The sequence below is a fragment of the Excalfactoria chinensis genome, chromosome 10, assembly GCF_039878825.1.
Source record: "Excalfactoria chinensis isolate bCotChi1 chromosome 10, bCotChi1.hap2, whole genome shotgun sequence".
NCBI lineage: Eukaryota > Metazoa > Chordata > Aves > Galliformes > Phasianidae > Excalfactoria > Excalfactoria chinensis.
The window spans coordinates 8,681,339-8,700,791 of NC_092834.1; the positions used below are offsets into that span (position 1 = coordinate 8,681,339).

Consider the following 19,453-nt stretch of genomic DNA (forward strand, 5'->3'; position numbering starts at 1 on the left):
TTCTGTAATAATATGGATTCCGATTAAAATTTTATTTACTTGTTTTAAGGTTACATGGGCACAGTTTCAATTTTGCCCAAGACATTACAAATTCCCTTTCAAAGGAGAAGCAATGCAGCAGCTGAAAGCAGAGTTCAATGCAGTGCAGAAGCTTCAGCATAACCCATTCCATTTGCAGTGCAATTAGACACCATTCTCCTGCAATGAATGGGCTAGATGACGCTCCTAGTGATTATAATAGGCTTCCCGATATAAATCTGAGAGCTCAGATTGATACTAAGACTTGTGGAAGTGCCTGTACTGCAGCAATGCAGCTGGAAGAGGAAGGCTCCAGCAGAGCTGCTCTGCTCCTTCTGCTGGTACGGAGTTGTGTTTGGCCTGTGTAAGAGGAAACGGGCTCTCTTCCCTTCCTTGCTTTTCTCCCTGTTCATAAAAAGAAGTACCAAAAAAAGGGTACCAGATGGCATGTGTTACAGAGCTTTTCCTTCTAGCACAGAATTTATTTCCAAGATGTAGAATTGTGAGGATTCCTTCAGTCATCCCCCTAGAGTCACCGGTTTGGTATCTCGCCAATGGCATGTAATACACTTCCTGGCATGCTCTATGAGAAGTAAAATTAGTTCAGAGCTTCACTTTACAGTTGAGGCTTTTTTACTGTGTTATTTGAACATGCCTGGAAAAGGATCAGTTTTGAAGATTTATTAACCATTTCATTTCCGATGCAGTCATTGCCTCCCACCATGGTTGTACATTTGGACAAATGTCAAAATCTGTGAACAGTTTGAGTCTTGTTGCTTAATGTCATCTGGAAGTATCGTTCATCCCTTGTTCTGTTTCCTTGGTACGGAGGAAAGCATTGGGAGGGAATTGGAAGTGATACTAGGAAAAAGTTTTGATCTATGTGGCTTTTCTTACAAAAAAAAAAAAAAAAAAGAAAGGCATTACTGGTAAAAGTATTTTTTCAGGAGTTGGGGTTTCCAGCTGTATTTTCAGGGGTGCTTTTGTAGACAGATGATAAAGAAAACTCAAACTGGAAAATTCAAGTGCTCTGATACTGTAGCTCAGTTTCCCTAATAGGGATTTCAAGAGAATTTAATGGCATGTCAAAGAATTCCTCTTGAAATAGTTGTCACAGCGCAGTAATGTGCACAAATAGGTATTTTTCTGGTTTGCAGGTTTGGGTGCAACTGAATGAGAGGAATATCAAGAGAAACCTTATTGCAAGGGGCTTCTGCAAAAGCTTCATTTAGCTCTTGGGACATTAATTTGCCTCTGAAGGACTTTTTCATAAACAAAAGTTGTTAGTCATATTGGAGTTTTTGTTTAGTATTCTGAGGAAAACTTCCTGGGGTGGTGGTTGTTTTTTTTTCTCATAAATCCCCTTGTCACTTTATGGGTGCACTGCACTGTTATCTCATGAACAATACACATTGCACTGTATGCATGTAGCCGAGTGCCTGTTTATACAAAAAAGGAGATTGTTTCTGTCTTGCTATAATCCATGTTTGTACAATTCTCTCAATGTCTTTAATTGTTTTGAACTCTAAAATGAAATGACTTCTAGATAAAATGAGCTTTCAGCCCTCTCCCTTTGTGACAGATTCCAGAGCATCTCTACCTCAAGGCAAGCTTGGTCACCATTTTGCCTTTGTGACCCTTCCTAACCTGTACCACTCAGCAGGCTAGCACTAATGTCAGTACTGTTTACTTGGGTAAGACTGATAGCATCCAGGTGGAGTTTCCAGTCCTCCTCTTTTCTTTTTTCCTCCCCCCTCCCTCCCTTTCTTTATCCAGCCCTGGAATGCATGCCCGAACTGAGCAGTGGACTCCACCAGGTCTTTATTTTGCAAACTAGTTGATGTTGTCATTCTCTTTTGCATAAGCAGGACAAAGCCCCAGGTCCCCCAGTGGGAAATGGCACAGTCTGACTGACCTCAGTGATGTTACACAGTTCAGAATGTGAAGAACATGACTTGCAGATCTGAGTCTTCCCTATATTAGGTCTCTTCCAAATAAAATTTCTTCCCAATTTGTTTGTAGACTGTGCTTCTCACTGAAGTACTAAAACCAGCAAGGCTTTATTTCATTGGTTCGCTCATTTGCTGGTTTAGCGATACCAGCTTAATCAAATGCTCTTTCTCTGGATTTCTTTCATTATTTACAGATTCCACCTATATGAACTACATTGCACAGATTAGTATAAATCAGTCCTCTTGCAACTTCTGACTCATTTCATTTAAGCAGAGAATTACCGCCTTGACAGCTGAGAGCAGTGCATTTTCTCTCCCTTCTGAATTTAAGAAAGACTAGAATGCAATTCTTGGCAATTAATAATAGATCATTAGAAATACTCTATGCACAACTGAACTGCAGAAGCGATGTGACTAATCAGAATCCTGCAGAGTCCTGTGGCAGTACCTCATAGGGAAAGGAGCTCCCCCGGCAGGAGCACACCAACCTTTGCTGTGTCACTCTTCCAGGCAGTGTGGAGTGGTGTAGAACCGGTGCTCGGTCATAAATGCATAGGCTCAAACGTATTTGAGCTTCAATTTGCATCAGGAGGTTTTGCATCACTCTATGAAGAACCATTCAAATACTCGATGGGGTGCTGCTTAGAGAATGACCTTTTCTTGTCAGAGTGAGTCAGACAGTGCTGCTGTAACAGCTGTGTGGCTGCTTGCAGTGCCAAAGTGGACACTTTGTCCAAGGATAAGAAGTTTCTGACATTATTGCTACCTTTTGAATTGGGGCTTGGGGGCAGAAAAAGCACCAAGAATTGCACCAATAAAAAGATCTTGTATTATGCCTAAGGTCGTTAACATCTGGCTTTGGGAATCTGCCAGAGGGAATGGATTTCAGAGGCTGAGACTATTAGTTGAGAGCCTGCTGGTCCCAAGGGATCTTACCTCAGTCTTACAGCAAGAGCTTCCTGGCAGCCTTAATGGCTGTGACAGTGCTTTCAGGGAGAGGATATCGCTTACAATTGAACCTAGAACTCCCAGGGACTTAGTAGAAACTTCCTAGTGCAGTGAATGGCACCGGAGGTAACAAGGCTGTGCAGGGCCTGAGTGCAGGTGGTTGGTAGGTGTATGCATGGGCTGTGTGCTCTGGGGGAAGACAGATGTGCTTCTGCACCTGCTCTGCTTCCAGCCCAGTTAAGGGGAATGCACTGCATTCATCATGTAGAGAGGTGACCAGAGCAAGGTGAGTCTGCGTGGTCCCTATCTCAGATGTAAGCAAGCTGATCTGTGGATGAGCAGTTGTTGTATACAGATTGCTCTAAAAGTAATGCATCCCGTTTATTTCCATGGAAATTACTACGGATAAAAAGAGCACAATAACATGATTTGATAGAGCAAATTCTCAGGAACAAAATGATATTTTTTTTCAATGCAATCGCCACCATTAGCTCTGCTCTTTCACCAGCAATAAACAAAAACCTGCATGCTTCACTCATTTAAAAAATCTGCACCAGCAGAGGTGACCTACTGTTGCTTTTGCTTGTGCTGTCAAGGGCCCATCCCTCAGGCTGAGGATTAGGTCTGTGGAGATGAATGTTATCTGCCTGTTAATGTGACACTTCAGATCAAAGCATGTGCCTGTGCCTCGCATCTTGGCATGCAGCAGTGAGGACAGAAACAGTAGACTTCTGGGGTACAAACAGTTGCCCAGGGGTCTGCTTTGGAACAGATCCGTTCATGTGAAAAGGGGAGCATGTGTGTGTTCTGGTATATAAATAAAAAGAAAGGGAACTTTGGCTGAAGGGCATGCAGTTTAGGAAGTGAATTTCCAAAAATGAAATCCAAATAAATAAAGCAAACCTGCAAGTCAAATACATCACTGGTGTAGTTCCTTTCATATACAGGTTTTTTTTTTTCAGTACTTTGTGTCCCTTTTCTGGTGTACTTTTGTAGTCACTGCCAGTTATTGTTGTTTCATAACTTTAAAACTCTGGTGTTCTGGCCTTATTGCTGATGGGAGCATGAAATGCAGTGATTACAGTGGATAGAGGTCCTTGGCTTCCTTTACAGATGGTAAAGTAAGTCAGCATAGGTACAAATGTATTTAATGGTTCACTAAATCCTGTCTTGCTTCACTTTCAAGTTCACCCTTGTGTTGTTCTCAGCTGTTCTTAATAGATCATTGGTGATCCAGGTGCAGTTGGAAGAAGTGCCTGAAATCACTTGCATTGCTATGGAAGTGGACAGAGAAACATGTGACATCTGCTCCAATAGCATTTTGGTGTTGCTGTACATAGAGATGAAATACATCTTTTGCAAATCGAAAACATCATTGTTCCACAGAGACAAAAATGCCGGCATTTAAAACTTAACCTGTGGCTCATCACTCTTCTATGTGAGATCATTGCACAGCAGAATGAATTTCACAGAATGTAGTACAGAGAACTTTAAAATGGAATGGATTACTGTTTCTTGCTTTAACCTCAGTAATAATAACTGGAAACTGTTCCTCCATGTAGAAGTGAAAGTTGATAGATCTCAGTTTGGTTTCCATATGGGTTTAGTTTAGTTCTCATGTGGGAAGGTGTGCGCATCACTGACGCTGCCATCTTTTTCCTCTTGGACTTCTTTTTTTTTCTACTTCTGTGTATGAGATCATAGTCGATCATATTCAGCAGGATCAGGAACAGCAAGGATTTGAACCAGCTGTAAATTGAGAACATGTTTTTCTGGAGTTGGTCTCTCCAGAGCTAGATTTGAGTACTGAGCTGGAACACTGCACTCACAGGGCCTCTCTGCAGATCCCTTGGATGTCCTTTTGATGTCTTTCCTCAACAGCTGAAATGGGATGTACTCTTAATTATCTGCTTGCTCTACTGTGAAACTTGTGGGTTTTGCTGTATGAGGAGCTAGAGAGAGAATGAAATCTTGCTAGCACAAAGGCAAGATCTTTCTTTCATAGGGTTGAAGGTTTCAGTTGCAGGTTCAGTGCCATTAAGCTTCTGGATCATTTGTGCAGTTTTATTTGTAGGGTGGAAATTTTACAAGTGGCATTTGGAAAGTAACTTGATGGTCTTGACTACTGAACTTCTATTCAATGTTATTTTTTAAAATACAACAAAGTAAGGGGGGGGAAAAAACACACATCTATTTATAAGTAATGTAGATATAAAGTTCATCGCAAGCACTGTGCTGCCCTGGAAGCCATGGCTACTCAGGAAGATGTACAGCCACACCATTTCCACTTAGAGCAACCCCATAGGAAGCCAAACCTGGTGTCCCCTCTGTGTTCCTCGGTGTGCCTTAGAGGTATGGAACCTTCTGGTGAAGAACCACATAATTTTAGAGATGATGAGTGGTGGCTTTTTTTCTGTGAATGTCTGTCTTTGTTCCAGGTTACTGTTATTTTATCAACCTTTTTCAGTCACTTACAAAGGAAGTGAGTGCTCGGAGTCTGTTGTAGATTATAAGATCCCAGCTGAAAATGCCAAATCCTGGATAGAGTTGTCAGTTACCTTCAGGTCTGCAAAGTGCCAGTCTTTGGCTGCTCATTGCAGACTCTGCTGATTTACTAGTGAAGTAACAAGGCACGTATCTGATGCATGCTCTTGATCACAACAGTTTACCTATACATACTGTGCCTGTTTTTCTAATGGTGACTGGCTAGGCATGATGTAATACTTCTACTGGTAAGTAAAACAAGCAGTGTTCCACTGCCACTGGCAGGGCTGCACAGAGCAGTTACTAATCAGGGTAAAGCAGCACCAAATACTGCTGTTTTGTCAAACAGACTTTTCAACAGCCTCTCTACACTATAAATTCTGTATATAAAAGTAGCTTGCATCCCTCCTCCCTCATAAACATCTATTGCACGTTCTGTGAGGCTGATGCTTCAAAATGAATGCCATCCAGATAATGTGGCTTGAAGTTCAGAGAAAATATCTTGATAAACAGAATACACAATTTCTCAGGCTATAAATGAGTTTTCAGAGCTTTCTAAAGAAGCCAATTCTTTTAATAGCTGTATTGCAAAGGCTGTGCTGTTTCTCTTTACTGGCCAGTATAATATGATGATTCTGAACAAAGGTGTCCCTTTCTCAGTCTATAGAGGAAGTGTTTGTAAAGGCTGGGATTGTACCTCTGCTCTGTAATGTTTATAAACAGCAATTGTCACTTGCTTGCTAAAATGGTGATCAGGAGAAAATGCTCCTCTTAGGAGGACAGAGCCACAGAACTGGCTATGTGACAGCCCGATTGTCACGGGTTTATTATGTAGCTTTGGATACAACACAAATCTACCACCTTGTAAAAGGGAGATGATGCTAAGTATATAGCTGTTGGTGCTTTTTGCTAAAAATGATTTGAGTTTACTTGAAAAGAACTGCTTCATAGAGGTATGGAATTTATTACAGATCTGGTGTCAAATGTCTTTCTTGGAGTGAAACTGATTTTTACTGGTGAGGATATGAATGTGATGAGAGTCCAAAAAGGCATTTCCCTCTGGATAGTCCACTCTATTCTAGAGAAAAGATCACACCAAATGTGCAGCCATGCAAGCTGGATAGTGTGTTTCCTTTCCTGCTTGTAGAATACAGCTTGTTAAGAATATTCCCTTTATCTGTTGGGTAAACTGAGATGGAGGGGTGAATGGTATAGTGCAGAAGATGTATGGTAAGGCTGAGGCTTTGGAAGGAGATAGGGGGCTGGACTAATAAAAGTGTTTTGTGGTTGCTGAGGAGAGCTTGATCCAGCTTTCCTTGGAGTGAAGAACACAGGTGACACTGGCCATGCAGCAGGAGCAGGTCCTTCAGCTTGTGGAGGCCTCAGCAGCAGGGACTGAGCCAGGTGCTCTGAAAAACACATTCAGAGTAATCTCAGCTCCCATGTGGCCTTAGTGCAGCCTCCTGCAGTGCGGTGGCCCTGACATCTTACAGGGCTGTGGCCACTCAGCTTGTCTCCTCAAGAGCTCAAGGCCACTGTTGGTAAGTGATAAAACACATTCCCACCACTGTATGGTTTATTTTTAGTAGCAGGACAATGTAAAAGAGAAAGAGGTTTGTGAAAAATCACACAAGCCGTGTGTGTGTGTGTGTGTGTGTGTGTGTGTGTGTTTAATACACCCGAAGGCTTGTTACTTCCTTGTGCTAATCCTGCCAGGCCCACTTCTTCAGTCCCTTCTGTGTGGGTCTGGCAGTTGGCTTCCTGCAGGTATAAGACCTAAAGCCCCGCTTCATAAGAGCCTTCTGTTTTACACCTGCCATGGTCCCTTTAATTGTACGATTTCGCACCTTGTTCATGGCCTGGCGCCCCTCCAAGCAATCCCCAGGCATCTCGTAAAAAGTGGTTGGTCTCAAATCATTTTTCTTCTTTCCCACTTTTCAAGCTATGCGTATTCCCCTATTATTTTAAACCAGTATAGTGGTGGAGGGAAAGCCCTGGTAACCTGCACAGCACCTCCAGCTTGTTAACAGGGCAGCTCCAGTCTCACCTTATAATAGGCTTGTGCTTGTTCAAGAGCCTGGAATCTTAAATGTAAGGGACTCTGTAGCTAACACCACACTTATTCATAGCAACTTGGTTTCTTGAGCTGCTCCTACCTGTCACAGCATTCAGAGGTTCCCACAAGCACTTTTGTTTCCAAACATGCAAGCAGTCTAACCTGGCACCCTATCTGATGTACAAAGTCTGGTGGCGGAGCACCCAGATGCACACAGCCAGAGCCGACAGGGAGCTCGGTTCCAATCTGGACGTGTTTAAGCTAATAATTTCCAGTGTGAAACACTGTTAGTAGTGCAGTAGCTGGTAGCTGAGAGATTCTGGCTTTGTGTGAGCAGCCTCCTGTCAGAATGCTCAGCAAGGGAGAGGTTGGCAGGAGGAGGCAAGGGGTTGGGTGTCTGTAAGCAGAGCCCGGGTGTCTGCAAGGCGAGAGCTCAGGCTGGGCAGCTGCTCTGTGTCCTCAGGTTCAGAGGAAGGCGAAGTGGTGAGGGGTGAGAGGAGGGAAGCTGCAGAGACGGCCTGGGCAATGGGGCAAGGCAGCACTGGAAAATAAATGAGAGCTCCTGGCAGATGCTGATGCCTCAGCCAGCTATTCTTGGCAGTGAATAAAAAGGTTAAAGCAAGGAAAAGTTATATTTATTTATAGATGTGTGTGTGCATACGGATATGTATGCATGTGTTTTATTTTTAAAAGGTTGCCTTTATTTCCAAGTTTTCAATTATTTCAAAGGTTGCCTATGCTGGAGTGCCACAATAACTCATAGCTTCGCAGAGACAAATCTATTATTGCTTATATCACAGAAATGCCCAGAGGCCTCATGTAGGGACAAAGCTCCATTGTGTCAGATCTTGTGGAAACATCATGTATATCTTTGATTCATAGTGGATTTTGAATTACCCGTAATAGTTTAATATTTTTTCCCATCTGTTACTTTCAGTTTTCAAGCTCTGAAAGGAGCATTTACAGCATTTGTAGGTTCTGGCAGAATTTTTTACAGATCACTACAGCCACTTCTGCATACCATTTCTATATACCACCATTGGCAAATATCAATAGCTGGCTATAAAACTAGATATAAGTGATTCTGAGAATGTTTCGCAGTGGTAGATTTGGGCAGTAACAGGAAAAAAAGAAAAAAAAAAAAAAAAAAAAAAGAGTAGTGTAGAAGGAAAACCTGGTATCTTCGTGAATTAATCTTGGTATTGTAATGTCAAATTACTAGCAAAATATTAAGCCATTCAGATGGTGGGTTTTGTGTTTCCCTACTCCCCCCTTTTCCTATGACCAGAAATGAGAGGGAGAATAAGGTAATAAAAATACTGAGGGATCACTTGGAAAAGTCCAGTGTAACATTTTCAGTGAAGTAATGTCAGGCTTAGTTTTTTATAACAAGTGTAAGATCTGTCCTAGCTGATCGTAAGCCCCTTTTTGGAACGGATACTATAACAAGCAGTAGGCTGACTATGCAGTGCGAAGTTGTCATATTGAGCAGACAAATAGTGGGAGAGCTGCTCGCGTCATTTAGCAGCACGCTCTGCAAATAATCTTTTGAAGCCATTGGGATTATTTGTGGATTTTAAACAAGTTCTGCATAGTTCAGACTTACCCAGGAGTGGCAGTTTTACGCATTATTTCAATGTAGAAACTTTGAATCAGTCCAGCGTAATTAAGTAGTATCCACTATGCGCATTCAGATGTTGAAGATACTTGGAATACGACTGTATAATGTGGCTGCTTGTGTTGTTTGGGCTGGTTTTAACTGGAATTCCAACACTTTTTTGTGAACACCGCTCACACCATCAAGGTATATCCAAAGCTACCTCCAGGTAACCGGACAGCTTTCTCTGAAAGCTTTTCACATACTATCCTCCTGCACTCCTGTTTTTAAAGCCTTACATCCCTCGTCCATAGCCAAAAGCTACTAACTTGGAACAAAGTTCAATCAAGACCCAAACATAATGAAGAAGGAGAAATCGCAAAAGATGGAGTTAATGGCTGCAGCTACCGCTGCGGATCCTTTTTGCCACGGGCTCTGAAAGTCTGGAAAATTAATCAAAGTTCAATCAAGGATGTATGATATTGCGGCAGCTGCAGCAGCAGTGTCTGATGTCACCTGGGAGCTGTCCATTAAAAACAGCTCGCTGGAAACTATTGTGGTATCGATGTGGTATCCTGGTTGAAAGGGTAGTCGGATGCTACTCCAGGACATTGCTATATCTTCTGCTTTTACTACTGGGTAAACTTCAGAAGTTTGACGTGTATTTTGGATGTAAGAAAATTAGATGCACGTTTGGAGTAAGCTGGTAGAATAGGTAGCCTTATGGAAATCATCTAGATGGAAGGCGAAGGACCATTTTTAAGGAGTCTTCTTGGAATATCATTGTAAAGTAGAAGTTTAAAATTTCTTTCATTCAATGAGATGGGGATTTAAATGCAAAAAGTCATATGAGGAGCCAAAAGAAAAAAAACATCTGGCCATAGTATGCAGTTGTAAGATACATTTACAGAGAGGGAAAGCTAGTAAATAAGTACCCATAATGAATACTGGTTGTCCTAGTACTAACAGGACTTCAGATCTGGTTGTTGACCTCAAGTCAATGTATAGGTAATAAGCTTGGGGAAAAATTATGTAGGTAGATATAGATAAATAGATAATCTGTGACATTTTATTTTATTTTATTTTGCAATCTTCTTTTAGAAGTGCTTGCCTTCTATTTTATTGCCTGGAAAAATGTATGTTGTTTATGATTAAAAGTTGGCAAAACTTGTAGGCAGGGAAAATTCATCTCATTTTATCAGCCTGCCACTGAGACATGTCCTAGTCATCTCTATAATACTCTGACACTCCCATGAAACAAAGTAAAATTGCCACCACTGGTATTACTGCTATGTTACTCATCGGTTATTATATGCCATGGTTTAAACAGTTGAAAACCACTACCTGGTATTAAAGAACAAGGGGGGAAGAAAAGGGGAAGGAAAATGCCAGAGGCTGTGAAAATAAATACAAAGCTCAGTGCTTTAGATGAAGCATCTCCTGCATTGGTAGACTCAGTCATCTTTACTGGGGGGGTAGGGAGTGGGGGGAACACAAAATGCCATTAATGTTTCAAGTATTACAGTGCCAACTCTCCTTTTCTTTAGCCTTGTGAATGAGTTGATCCTGGTTTTATGGCAGACGTTGTATGCAGACTTTGACACACCTTTGGCCCAATGTCACACCCTTTGGCCCAGGGGCACAAACATGGTTACTGACTATTCCTTTTATGACAACACAAAGTCTCTGGAATTCTGTCTAGGCACTTTAAATCAGATAGCATAAACAAGTCATTCTCTGCATTGTACTTCTGCCTGGATCATCGCTATATCTTAACTGAAATTACTGGTGTTCTTTTGATAAACTGTTAGTGCTAGGAAGGGGGGCTGAATATTTTTTTTTGTTAATTACTAAATCTCGGTGACAGACAGAATCGGCCTGTTCAAACTTGTGTTGTAATTTGAGGATTAAATGCTGCACATCTGAGAAACACCAGTATCAAAACTGATTTGCTCTGAGAGACTTAACGTTGTTAGGGGCTGCAGTTTGACAAAGCAGATTCCTTAATAATAGAGTTGGCAATTAAATGTCTTAAACTCCTCACGAGGCTTACAAGATGAGAGGGCAAATGGTAAAACTGTGCACAAACAAAAGTGCAGAGCCTGTACAGCTCCCACCTTAATTCCTGACACCAAAAGACTTCAGCTCCCATTAATGTTTGGCTGCTAGATAAGATTTGAAAATTGCATTTCACTTGATGACACTTTTCTTATCTAGGCTGAAAGTTTGCAGGTTCATGTCCTCTGCTGGTACCTTTGTACTAACCCACCCCAAACCAGACTGACCGTGCGGAACTTGGGCAGAGCTGCCTTTGGTATCTTATCCATGCTGCATTGTGCCCATCTCGCTCTCTAGAGCTCTGGGCAGATGTGCCCTGCATGTATAAATATATGTCAATATAGCACATTCACTTATGACAAAATGATACGGTATTTTGCCATATTTTTAGATAGAAGTTGCATGCTTCATTGTTTTAAAGAAAAAAAAAAATAGAAATTTAGATATCCACTGCTTTTTTCTTTCTTGTTTTCTGTCTAACAGCCATGAGGTAGGGAGAAACGGGAGAAGAAAAATGTCTGCTGTTCAAAGCAAGCATATTTTAACTGATCTGCCTGACATACTTGCAATGCATTGCAACTCATGTCTCTGTAACAGTTTTTCCAGTCTTGATATTCTCTATGTAAAACACCTGTTTGTGTTGTTTTTTTTTCTCCTTGAAGTTAGAATTTTGTGGCCACTGCTTCAGAGAACATCTTAAAGAAGCTAATTTCATTGTTAAAGCTCTTCATAAATTCTTTTCTTTTTCTCTTTGACTGTATTGAAATCCAAGCATAGAAAGCATCTACTATGTAAGCAGGTGAAAGGGTAATGTATTTAGTTTAATGTTTCAAACTGGCAAAAAGACATGGAACAAAAAATAGGACCAGTCAGTGAGTTTGCAAACGGCTGGTAGTTAATTGGGTGCTCCAGGCTTCGTGTTGGATCAGATGGTGTTTATTAAAAATCTGGGGAGATTGGACAGAGTACAGAAGAAGTGCTGCTTATGGAGAGGATACGTGGTTTGGACTCATTAAGACTCCAAATTCTAAACCTCTCCAAAAGGAGCTAATAAACCTACCTGAAGAGCAGATAAAGCTGTTGAAAAAAAAATGCAAAGTAGAGCATACTGGAAAGAAATAATCTGGAGGTTTCGTAAATGCTGTCAAGGCTTGGAATGATATTGTAAGCATTCAACAGAAAGCCCCAGTTATCAGAAAATTGGATGAACTCATCTGAATGGTATATACGAGCAATGGATTAACTCTGTTGCTTTTATTAGGAGGGAGAAAATGCTGCATTTATCTGTTTGTCATCAAGTGCGTGCTAATTGTGTGTCTCTTTTGCTCAATATAAATTAAATGGAGGAAAGTGAAGTGATAGAAAGCAAAAGGGTGGAATACTCTAATATTAAAAGTATGTTTAATGCTATCAAAAAGTCAAGTGGGACAGTGTGTCCCTTCTGGTGATCTTATGACATCAACAAGAAAAAAATACAGTATGCAAAAGTGATGAATGGGAATGGGAGAATGAAAACATTTCCACCGCTGTTGGAAATGGGGGAAGGCTTTGTTAGGAAGGTTGCCTGCAGGACCATTACTTCAAATACTGTTTTAAGCATCTTGAGCTGACAGAGAAGTAATTCAGTGAACAGCTATAAGAAAATTTCTGCAGAAGCTGTAGTGGAAATGTAGGAAGTATTAAATCAACTTCATGTTTTCATTATATTCTTTTTGTCTAATTACAGTAAGTGGGATGTAAATATCTAGATAGGGATCAATATTTAAACTGGGATCATACTGTTATTGGAAAACAGTTTTGGATATTGTAACTCAGAGTTATCTGCTTGGACCACGTTACAAAGTCAGCCTGGGTTTCCCTGTTGCTTACATGAGAGCTGTGCTGCTGCATCTGAACCTTCCACACCTCTTGAGAAAGTTTAAGTGCTTTAATGGCTTAAGCTGCTCTATTTGCAGTTAGACTAGCGCTTATAACCTGTGCCCCAGTGCACAAAGTTTACAACTATTTTCATCTTCCAATGCAAAAGTTCATTAACTTTTAGAGCTACTGGACTTGCAAGTCATTTGGAACCCAGACCCACAACTATGTTTATGTCCTGTTGGCACAGCCTCAGTTCTGTTTACTGTTTTCCCTCTTACCTCCCCAAACCCTGAGGTCCCTTCAGTTCTGAACAAGTGTATAGCCCCTGATCCCATTGGCTTTTCTCACAGAAAGGTGACCTGCTGCCCATCTCTATGGACATCTGGTCATGGGGCTGACCATGAGCTCAGGTCTTGGTGGGGTGAAATGCTTAATCCGCACATCTCTCCAGGGCGCTCAGTGAGTAGTTCATTAAATTAGCACTGAGGTGTTTGCTAGCACAGACTTAAGGAAGAGGGTCACTATGTATTACATGCTTGGAATTTTGGCTAAGCAGGCAGCGCACAGAGCTTAATGCCATTTTGCAGCTAACTCTGGTAGAATGAATTGATATGGACGGTGTGTGCTTGGGCAAGTTCCATGCCTGCCTGGCACAGAGAAGGAAGCAGCAGTGGTGAAGAGCAAACTTACTCTTATTGTGTAGCTTGATCTGTTTTATGATGGTCTTAGTAATATGACTCTTCTTTTCTTTTTTTAATCAACCAACAAATCATGACAGGAAAAAGCTTCCCGAGGATGATATTGTGCTTTTATGCTATAACATACTCTCTTGGTTGTAGTGACTCCCTATGATTAATACTACTTCTTAAAGAATGCTAGATAATAAAATCAGGTAAGAGCAGCAGCGTTTTGTCTGTAATCAGTTCCATGTGTGGGAGCTCTTCTGAAAACTATGAGTACTCTGGAATTTGGTGAAGCAGTTTTAGCACCTCGGAAGCTGCCCTACGTCCTCTCACGTTCCTGCCTCTCTGAACGCAGGCTGAGACATGGCAAAGGAGAAACAGGCTGGGGCACATAGGATGAGAAAGCAGCTCTCTCCGGGCTGCATTGCTGTGCTGTGATTTTGGTGTTTACATTTGGATGTCATGGATTTCAGGCCTGGGGAACTTTTCCTTTGCCTTTGGCAATGTCCCTGAGAATACAGATGCCATCGTTTCCTCAAGGAGCTTATAACTTAAATTCATTTAAACAAAACCAAACCAAAACAAAAAAAGAATTGAAATAACTTGCCCAACAATATCAAACGACAACTCAATCGCAGAGCCTCAGATTGAACCCAAGGCCTTTGGCTCAAGCCTGGGGCTTTGTCCTGAGGTTTATTTTTTCCCACAGCTATTTCTCCATTAAGTTTCTCTACTGGAAGAAAAGTTATAGGAGTCTCTGATTTCCATTTTGGTCATTCTTCAAGATGTATATTGATAATTTGTTCAGTACAAGCAAGCTTGGACTATGAATCAGCTGAAAATACTGAAAATGCTGTTAGTGCACTGGTTCTTCTTTAACCAGTATATGCAGGTTGTCTTGAATGTGTTACATTATGCTAGAGAGTGTTGGATTTTACTAAAAGGAACACAGATGGTAAAAAGCTGAAAAACTGCTTATTAGTAATAGCAATACTGGAATACACTCCCATAAAATATTCATTGAAAAAGCTTGAACAATGAAAATAATGCTTAAAAGATGGTTAGAAGATAATTAATTAAGGGGAAGGAAAAAAAGTGAATTGATCTTAGATTGTTTGCTAGGGATAGTTAGTTAATAAGAATTATCATCTTCTAGGCAAATGGCAGGTAGGTAGTACGCAGGGCCTTCCTGGGAACTGGATATCGTTCAGAAGTCAAGTCAGACTTTTTGGCAGTTTGGGTAATCCCAAGTCACTCTTTGTCCTTCAGTTGCAGTTTTGTTGCAGAAGTCTCGGTTAAGTAGACTCCTTGGTTACACTGCTGTTTGTTTCATTAAGAAGGAAATAGGATTTTAGTAACGAGGTGTGCCTTTGGCTTTGAGTTACCATCATGAGAGGACAGTTAGTTTTGTCTTCTCTGCAAGATACACAATATAAAACGTTTGACACAACGGTAGCATGTTGGCCATCATTTCCAGTACTTTGTCCTGCTGTTGATGACCCCCCTTTCCCCCTCCCCTCAAAAATGACACGTATATAACTGCACTGGTGTCTTGACAGGGGTGGCCCTGCAGCCCATGCCTGAGCTATGCCTGGGGAGGACTGAGCTGCCATCAGTGGCTCGCTCCTTGCACACTTCAGTGTGTTTTGGCAGAAGAATCTGGCACACTGCACTGTGAAAGTAAATGCCTCTCTTTTTTTTTTCTCTCCAAGTCTTGTTAAATAGCTCAGTGGGAGAAGTAAGGTGCAGGGTGGAGAAGCCGAGGGATTCAGGGAAAGCATGGGCTTTGTGTCGTGCTCTGTGGGACCAGATTCTGGTGTCATGTTGGCTTTACATGGCCTCATTCTAGTTACTCTGGTGTCTTTAGTTCTGTATTTAATAAAATGTAAAGTAGGTTATCTCATTAGGCATTGTGCATATATCTACCAAATAATAAACAGGATTAGAAGACAAATTACCCAACAATTATTCGTTACGTTAGCTCTCTTTTCCCTACAGCCATCTTATTTCCTGCCACCATTCCTACAGGATTACAGGTATTCATCTGATCAGGTATGGTCCTAAAGCATACCTATTGGTGTGTTCCTAACGGGGTTCCCGCTGAGTCCGATATGACTTATTCACGTGTGTTTCTGGGTGTATCGTGGTGAGCTCCTCCTGGGTTAGGAGAGTGCCAAGAAATAATATAAGGGAGGCAAAGGTAGAGGAGCGAGAAGGGTAGAAGTGTTTTCATCGCAGTTTTGTTTTGTTTTTTAAATAGGTGAGAGATGACTATGACAAAAATCCTGTTCTAACCCATGAATGCAACCCAACACCTGAATAAATGAAAACAGATTCTGGCCCAATTACTGAAAAGTAATTCTCCTGTCTTTATGGCCCGCACCTCTGTTAATAGGAGGCTTCAACTTCATAAAAAGAAATAAAATCCTCAAAAGTAGGTTGATAGGGGGAAATGTTTTAATAAAAAGAAAAAAAAATACCCACCCCACCCAATGAACCCTTAAGATCTGCAAGTGCTTAAAAGAAGGAAAAAATAATCAGCCGCAGCAATTTGCAAAACAACCTCTAATACTAGAAGTATTTTTAATTGTGAGCACCTCGGCTTATTTGCAGATAGTTGTGCACTCCTGGAGAGGGGAGAAAAAAAAATTGTAATAGGCCTTAGGTCAGCTGCATTGATTTAATGCATTACTTAGGCTGCCAGAGCAGAGGTAGAATCTCCTCGCACTGCATTAGGAGTGCCTCAAGCCTCCGTGACTCCTTTTGATCAAATCTCTGTGAAAGATGAGTGTCATGCCCTCTCCGAGCCAGCTGTGAGGGGACTGCCCTGCGACTGGAGGAGCACGCGGAGCACGGCACCGCGGGGCAGCGAGGTGAGAGCCGGCTGCAGAGGTGAGAGGCAGACACAACTTCGTACTGTAGGTCTGGAGAACACCAAGGGGGAGGATCCTATTTCACTCCCCTGTGCACAGCCCGAGCATACATCAGACCTTGAGGTGCTCAGAGTCAGACAAGAGTAAAGAGGCGTGTGATGGTTCTGCCTTAGTACTTGTACAGACAGGAGTGTTTCCAGTACTTCTTTGTACAACTCACTGAGGGAATGGGAAACTGTTTTATAGCTCTGGAAACATAAGCACAGTAAGAATGTCTGAGGTAAGGAAAGTTCTTTGCAGTTATATATGAATGTGTGTTTTTACCGTGCAACTTTTACTTGTGGTTATGCACTGTGGAGATATAAAAATTCTTGCGATGGTGTTGTTTTGGGTAATGAACAATGGAGATGAAAGCTGTAGTGAGCTGCACTCTGCATTTCTTTAATTACTCAAGAGATACTGTGAAAGTAGAAAAATATATTTTAAAAAATCCTGTTTTTCTTTCTGCTGTGCTCTGTAAACAACTGTATGACTTTTCTATCCTACAGTGAGTAATGCTGAATTGCAAGCTGCTTATAATGAGCAGAGCCATCACTTGTGTAATTGTTTTCCAATTGAAGTAGTAGCATGTAAATCATAAATACTTGACGATGTTTAATTGTACAAGTCCTCAATATACATTAATAGCAGTAAAATCTGTGATTTGTGACTCAGATGTGTTCTGACTCAAGTGCTTTAAGCAGATACATTATCATTATTATGACGTATAAATGCACTGGAGAGCAGGCAACAATATAATATCAGTAAGAAGTTCTTTAGAAATTACCACTAAAGTGGAACCTAATGTATGCCCTTTGTATACAATTTATTGCTGACTGTTTAGCATCCAGAAAATAAGGCCGGTAATTCTGTTCTTAGGATCAGCCTGTTTGTATTCGGGGGAGGCAGAAGGGGGGTGAGAGGGAGGGAGTGTGTGTGTGTGTGTGTATGGGGGTGTCTTCTGTTATGTTGTTTTCTTTTATATATATATTGAGCTCATTCGGAGGTTAAATGCATCAGAATAAAGGATGCTTATTTAATTTGTTTTTAATTTTTTCCATCGTGTAAAAGAAAAATAAAGGTGGTTTAATTGTCATCTCGGACATAAAGAGGTTCTGTTAGGTGTGTTTAAGGTACAGCATTTTACTTTCTGGTTTATTAATTGCCCGAATACTTCAAGTCCTCCGTGTAATCCTTGGTTTAGAAATGAGGAGAGGGCAGATCGCTAACCCAAGGGAGGGCTGCTGATATATACAGACTGTGGTTTGTCCTGTAAAATCCTGAGCATAAAAGTGGCCCTATTCTTTTTTTTCCATCTTTTTCTTTCATTTTTCTTTTCTTTTTTTCTTTTTTCTTTTTTAACATATATCTATATTTGTTTTTTGAATAATCTGGAGAACCAGGCAACTTTGAGATTTTGTGGATGTGGGGGAGAGCAAATGAAATGAACTGGTTTTGTTTCAATTGAAAACAAATCATTGCTTTAAGGGCAGTCAGCAATCAATTTTCACATCCGATCGGAAGCTGGACTTCGGTGTGCTCGTTTAATTGAGATTGTTGTTGGAGCAATTTATATATAAATTTCTGTAATTCACATAACTACTTGGCTTCTTGAACCTCGCGAGCTGATTGTTTGCCTTATCTTTGGTGAGCTAACTCTGCGCTATGTTGCAAAAACCTTGAGGCATGTTGTGTTTCTTCGTGTTCCTGCAGTCTGCAAGTGAAGTCAGCTTCATTAGTTTCATGATGGCACATCAGTGCATGGCTGGTGTTGCCGCTTCCTCCAAGCTACTCCCGGAGCATGATCTGGGCTGCCTTGGTTTGGATAAGCTTGTAAGGATTTGTCAGCCAGATGTGACAAGATTGTCAAGAGGCAAGTAAAGAAGGAGATCTGATATTAATCAGTGCATAGCTTGGAGCCAAACTTTCTCAAATGCAGTGTAGTAACATGTTCTTCTCATTTACTGCTTCTCTTTGTGGCTATAGAACTGCCACTGTCTGAGTTTGACGGTTAAAAGGGATGCCAGCTAATAGTCTTTAATTGTAAGGATACGATTCTAGGTGGGAAAAGATCATAGGTTTCTATTTTTAACCTTCTTTTTGAAAATACAGTTCTGTTTACTGCAGTTTGCTGGAAAATATGTTAGACGAGAGGCTCTGTTTCTCTGCTTTGGTTTTAAAATGCTGGAATTGTGGCTCAGTTCTCTGCTCGGGGAATGTGAGGTGGGCAGCCTTGCTGCAGGTTGTGCTGCGAAGTAGGACTTGGATTGTTTTTAACTGCTAACAACAACGCACGTTGCTTTTCTTTGTTCTGATGATTACAACAAAATACCCTGAAGAATGTCTTTCTCATTTCTTCTTTTACTGCAATTGGAAAAATACTGACTTTCAAGGATGGAATGTTATGTGATCCATTCTTACAACATTCTTACAATTACCTATGTAATGCTAATAAGTTTGGATTATTATCATTAGTTTTGGTTTTTTTTTAATAATCAGTATTATTCTAAATTTGTTTGAATCCAACTTCCGAGTTTTCAGCAGCTTATTTGGACAAAGCTTATTTTAACAAAAGTGACCAAGCAAAAGGTATCTCACGTTATGGAAAACTCACTTATGGCCACATTTACTGTAAGAGTTTTGATTGATTGATTTTAAAAATTGTTCTGTCGAACTGCTGAACCATCTTCAACCTATGTAGAACCATAAAGAGTCTGCAAACATATCCAGACCTGCAGGAGAGCTTCGTCGTCATCAACAGGAAAAGGTATTCCAAATTTTGGGCCACTTCACGGGCTCTCTATAGCTGAGATCGAATTATGCCGCCTTAGGCTGCAGCAAAAGTTGGGCTTTTTATACCAAATGTCTCAGCTTCAGCTTCTTTG

The 19,453-nt window shown here is 41.0% G+C and overlaps 1 protein-coding gene across 2 annotated transcripts in view; it reads left to right on the plus strand.

Moving 5' to 3' along the window:
- The window catches only part of BNC1 (basonuclin zinc finger protein 1), a 69,973-nt gene that overhangs the window by 33,509 nt on the left and 17,011 nt on the right, over positions 1-19,453 (plus strand). The window contains exon 1 of one of the 2 annotated variants that reach the window (XM_072345562.1): positions 16,664-16,809. The exons of the other annotated variant lie outside the window; for it this stretch is intronic. Coding sequence (XP_072201663.1) covers positions 16,801-16,809 — 9 coding nt within the window. The 5' untranslated portion in view covers positions 16,664-16,800. Of the gene's footprint in view, positions 1-16,663; positions 16,810-19,453 lie in introns of those variants that run through there. 2 annotated transcript variants of the gene reach the window in all.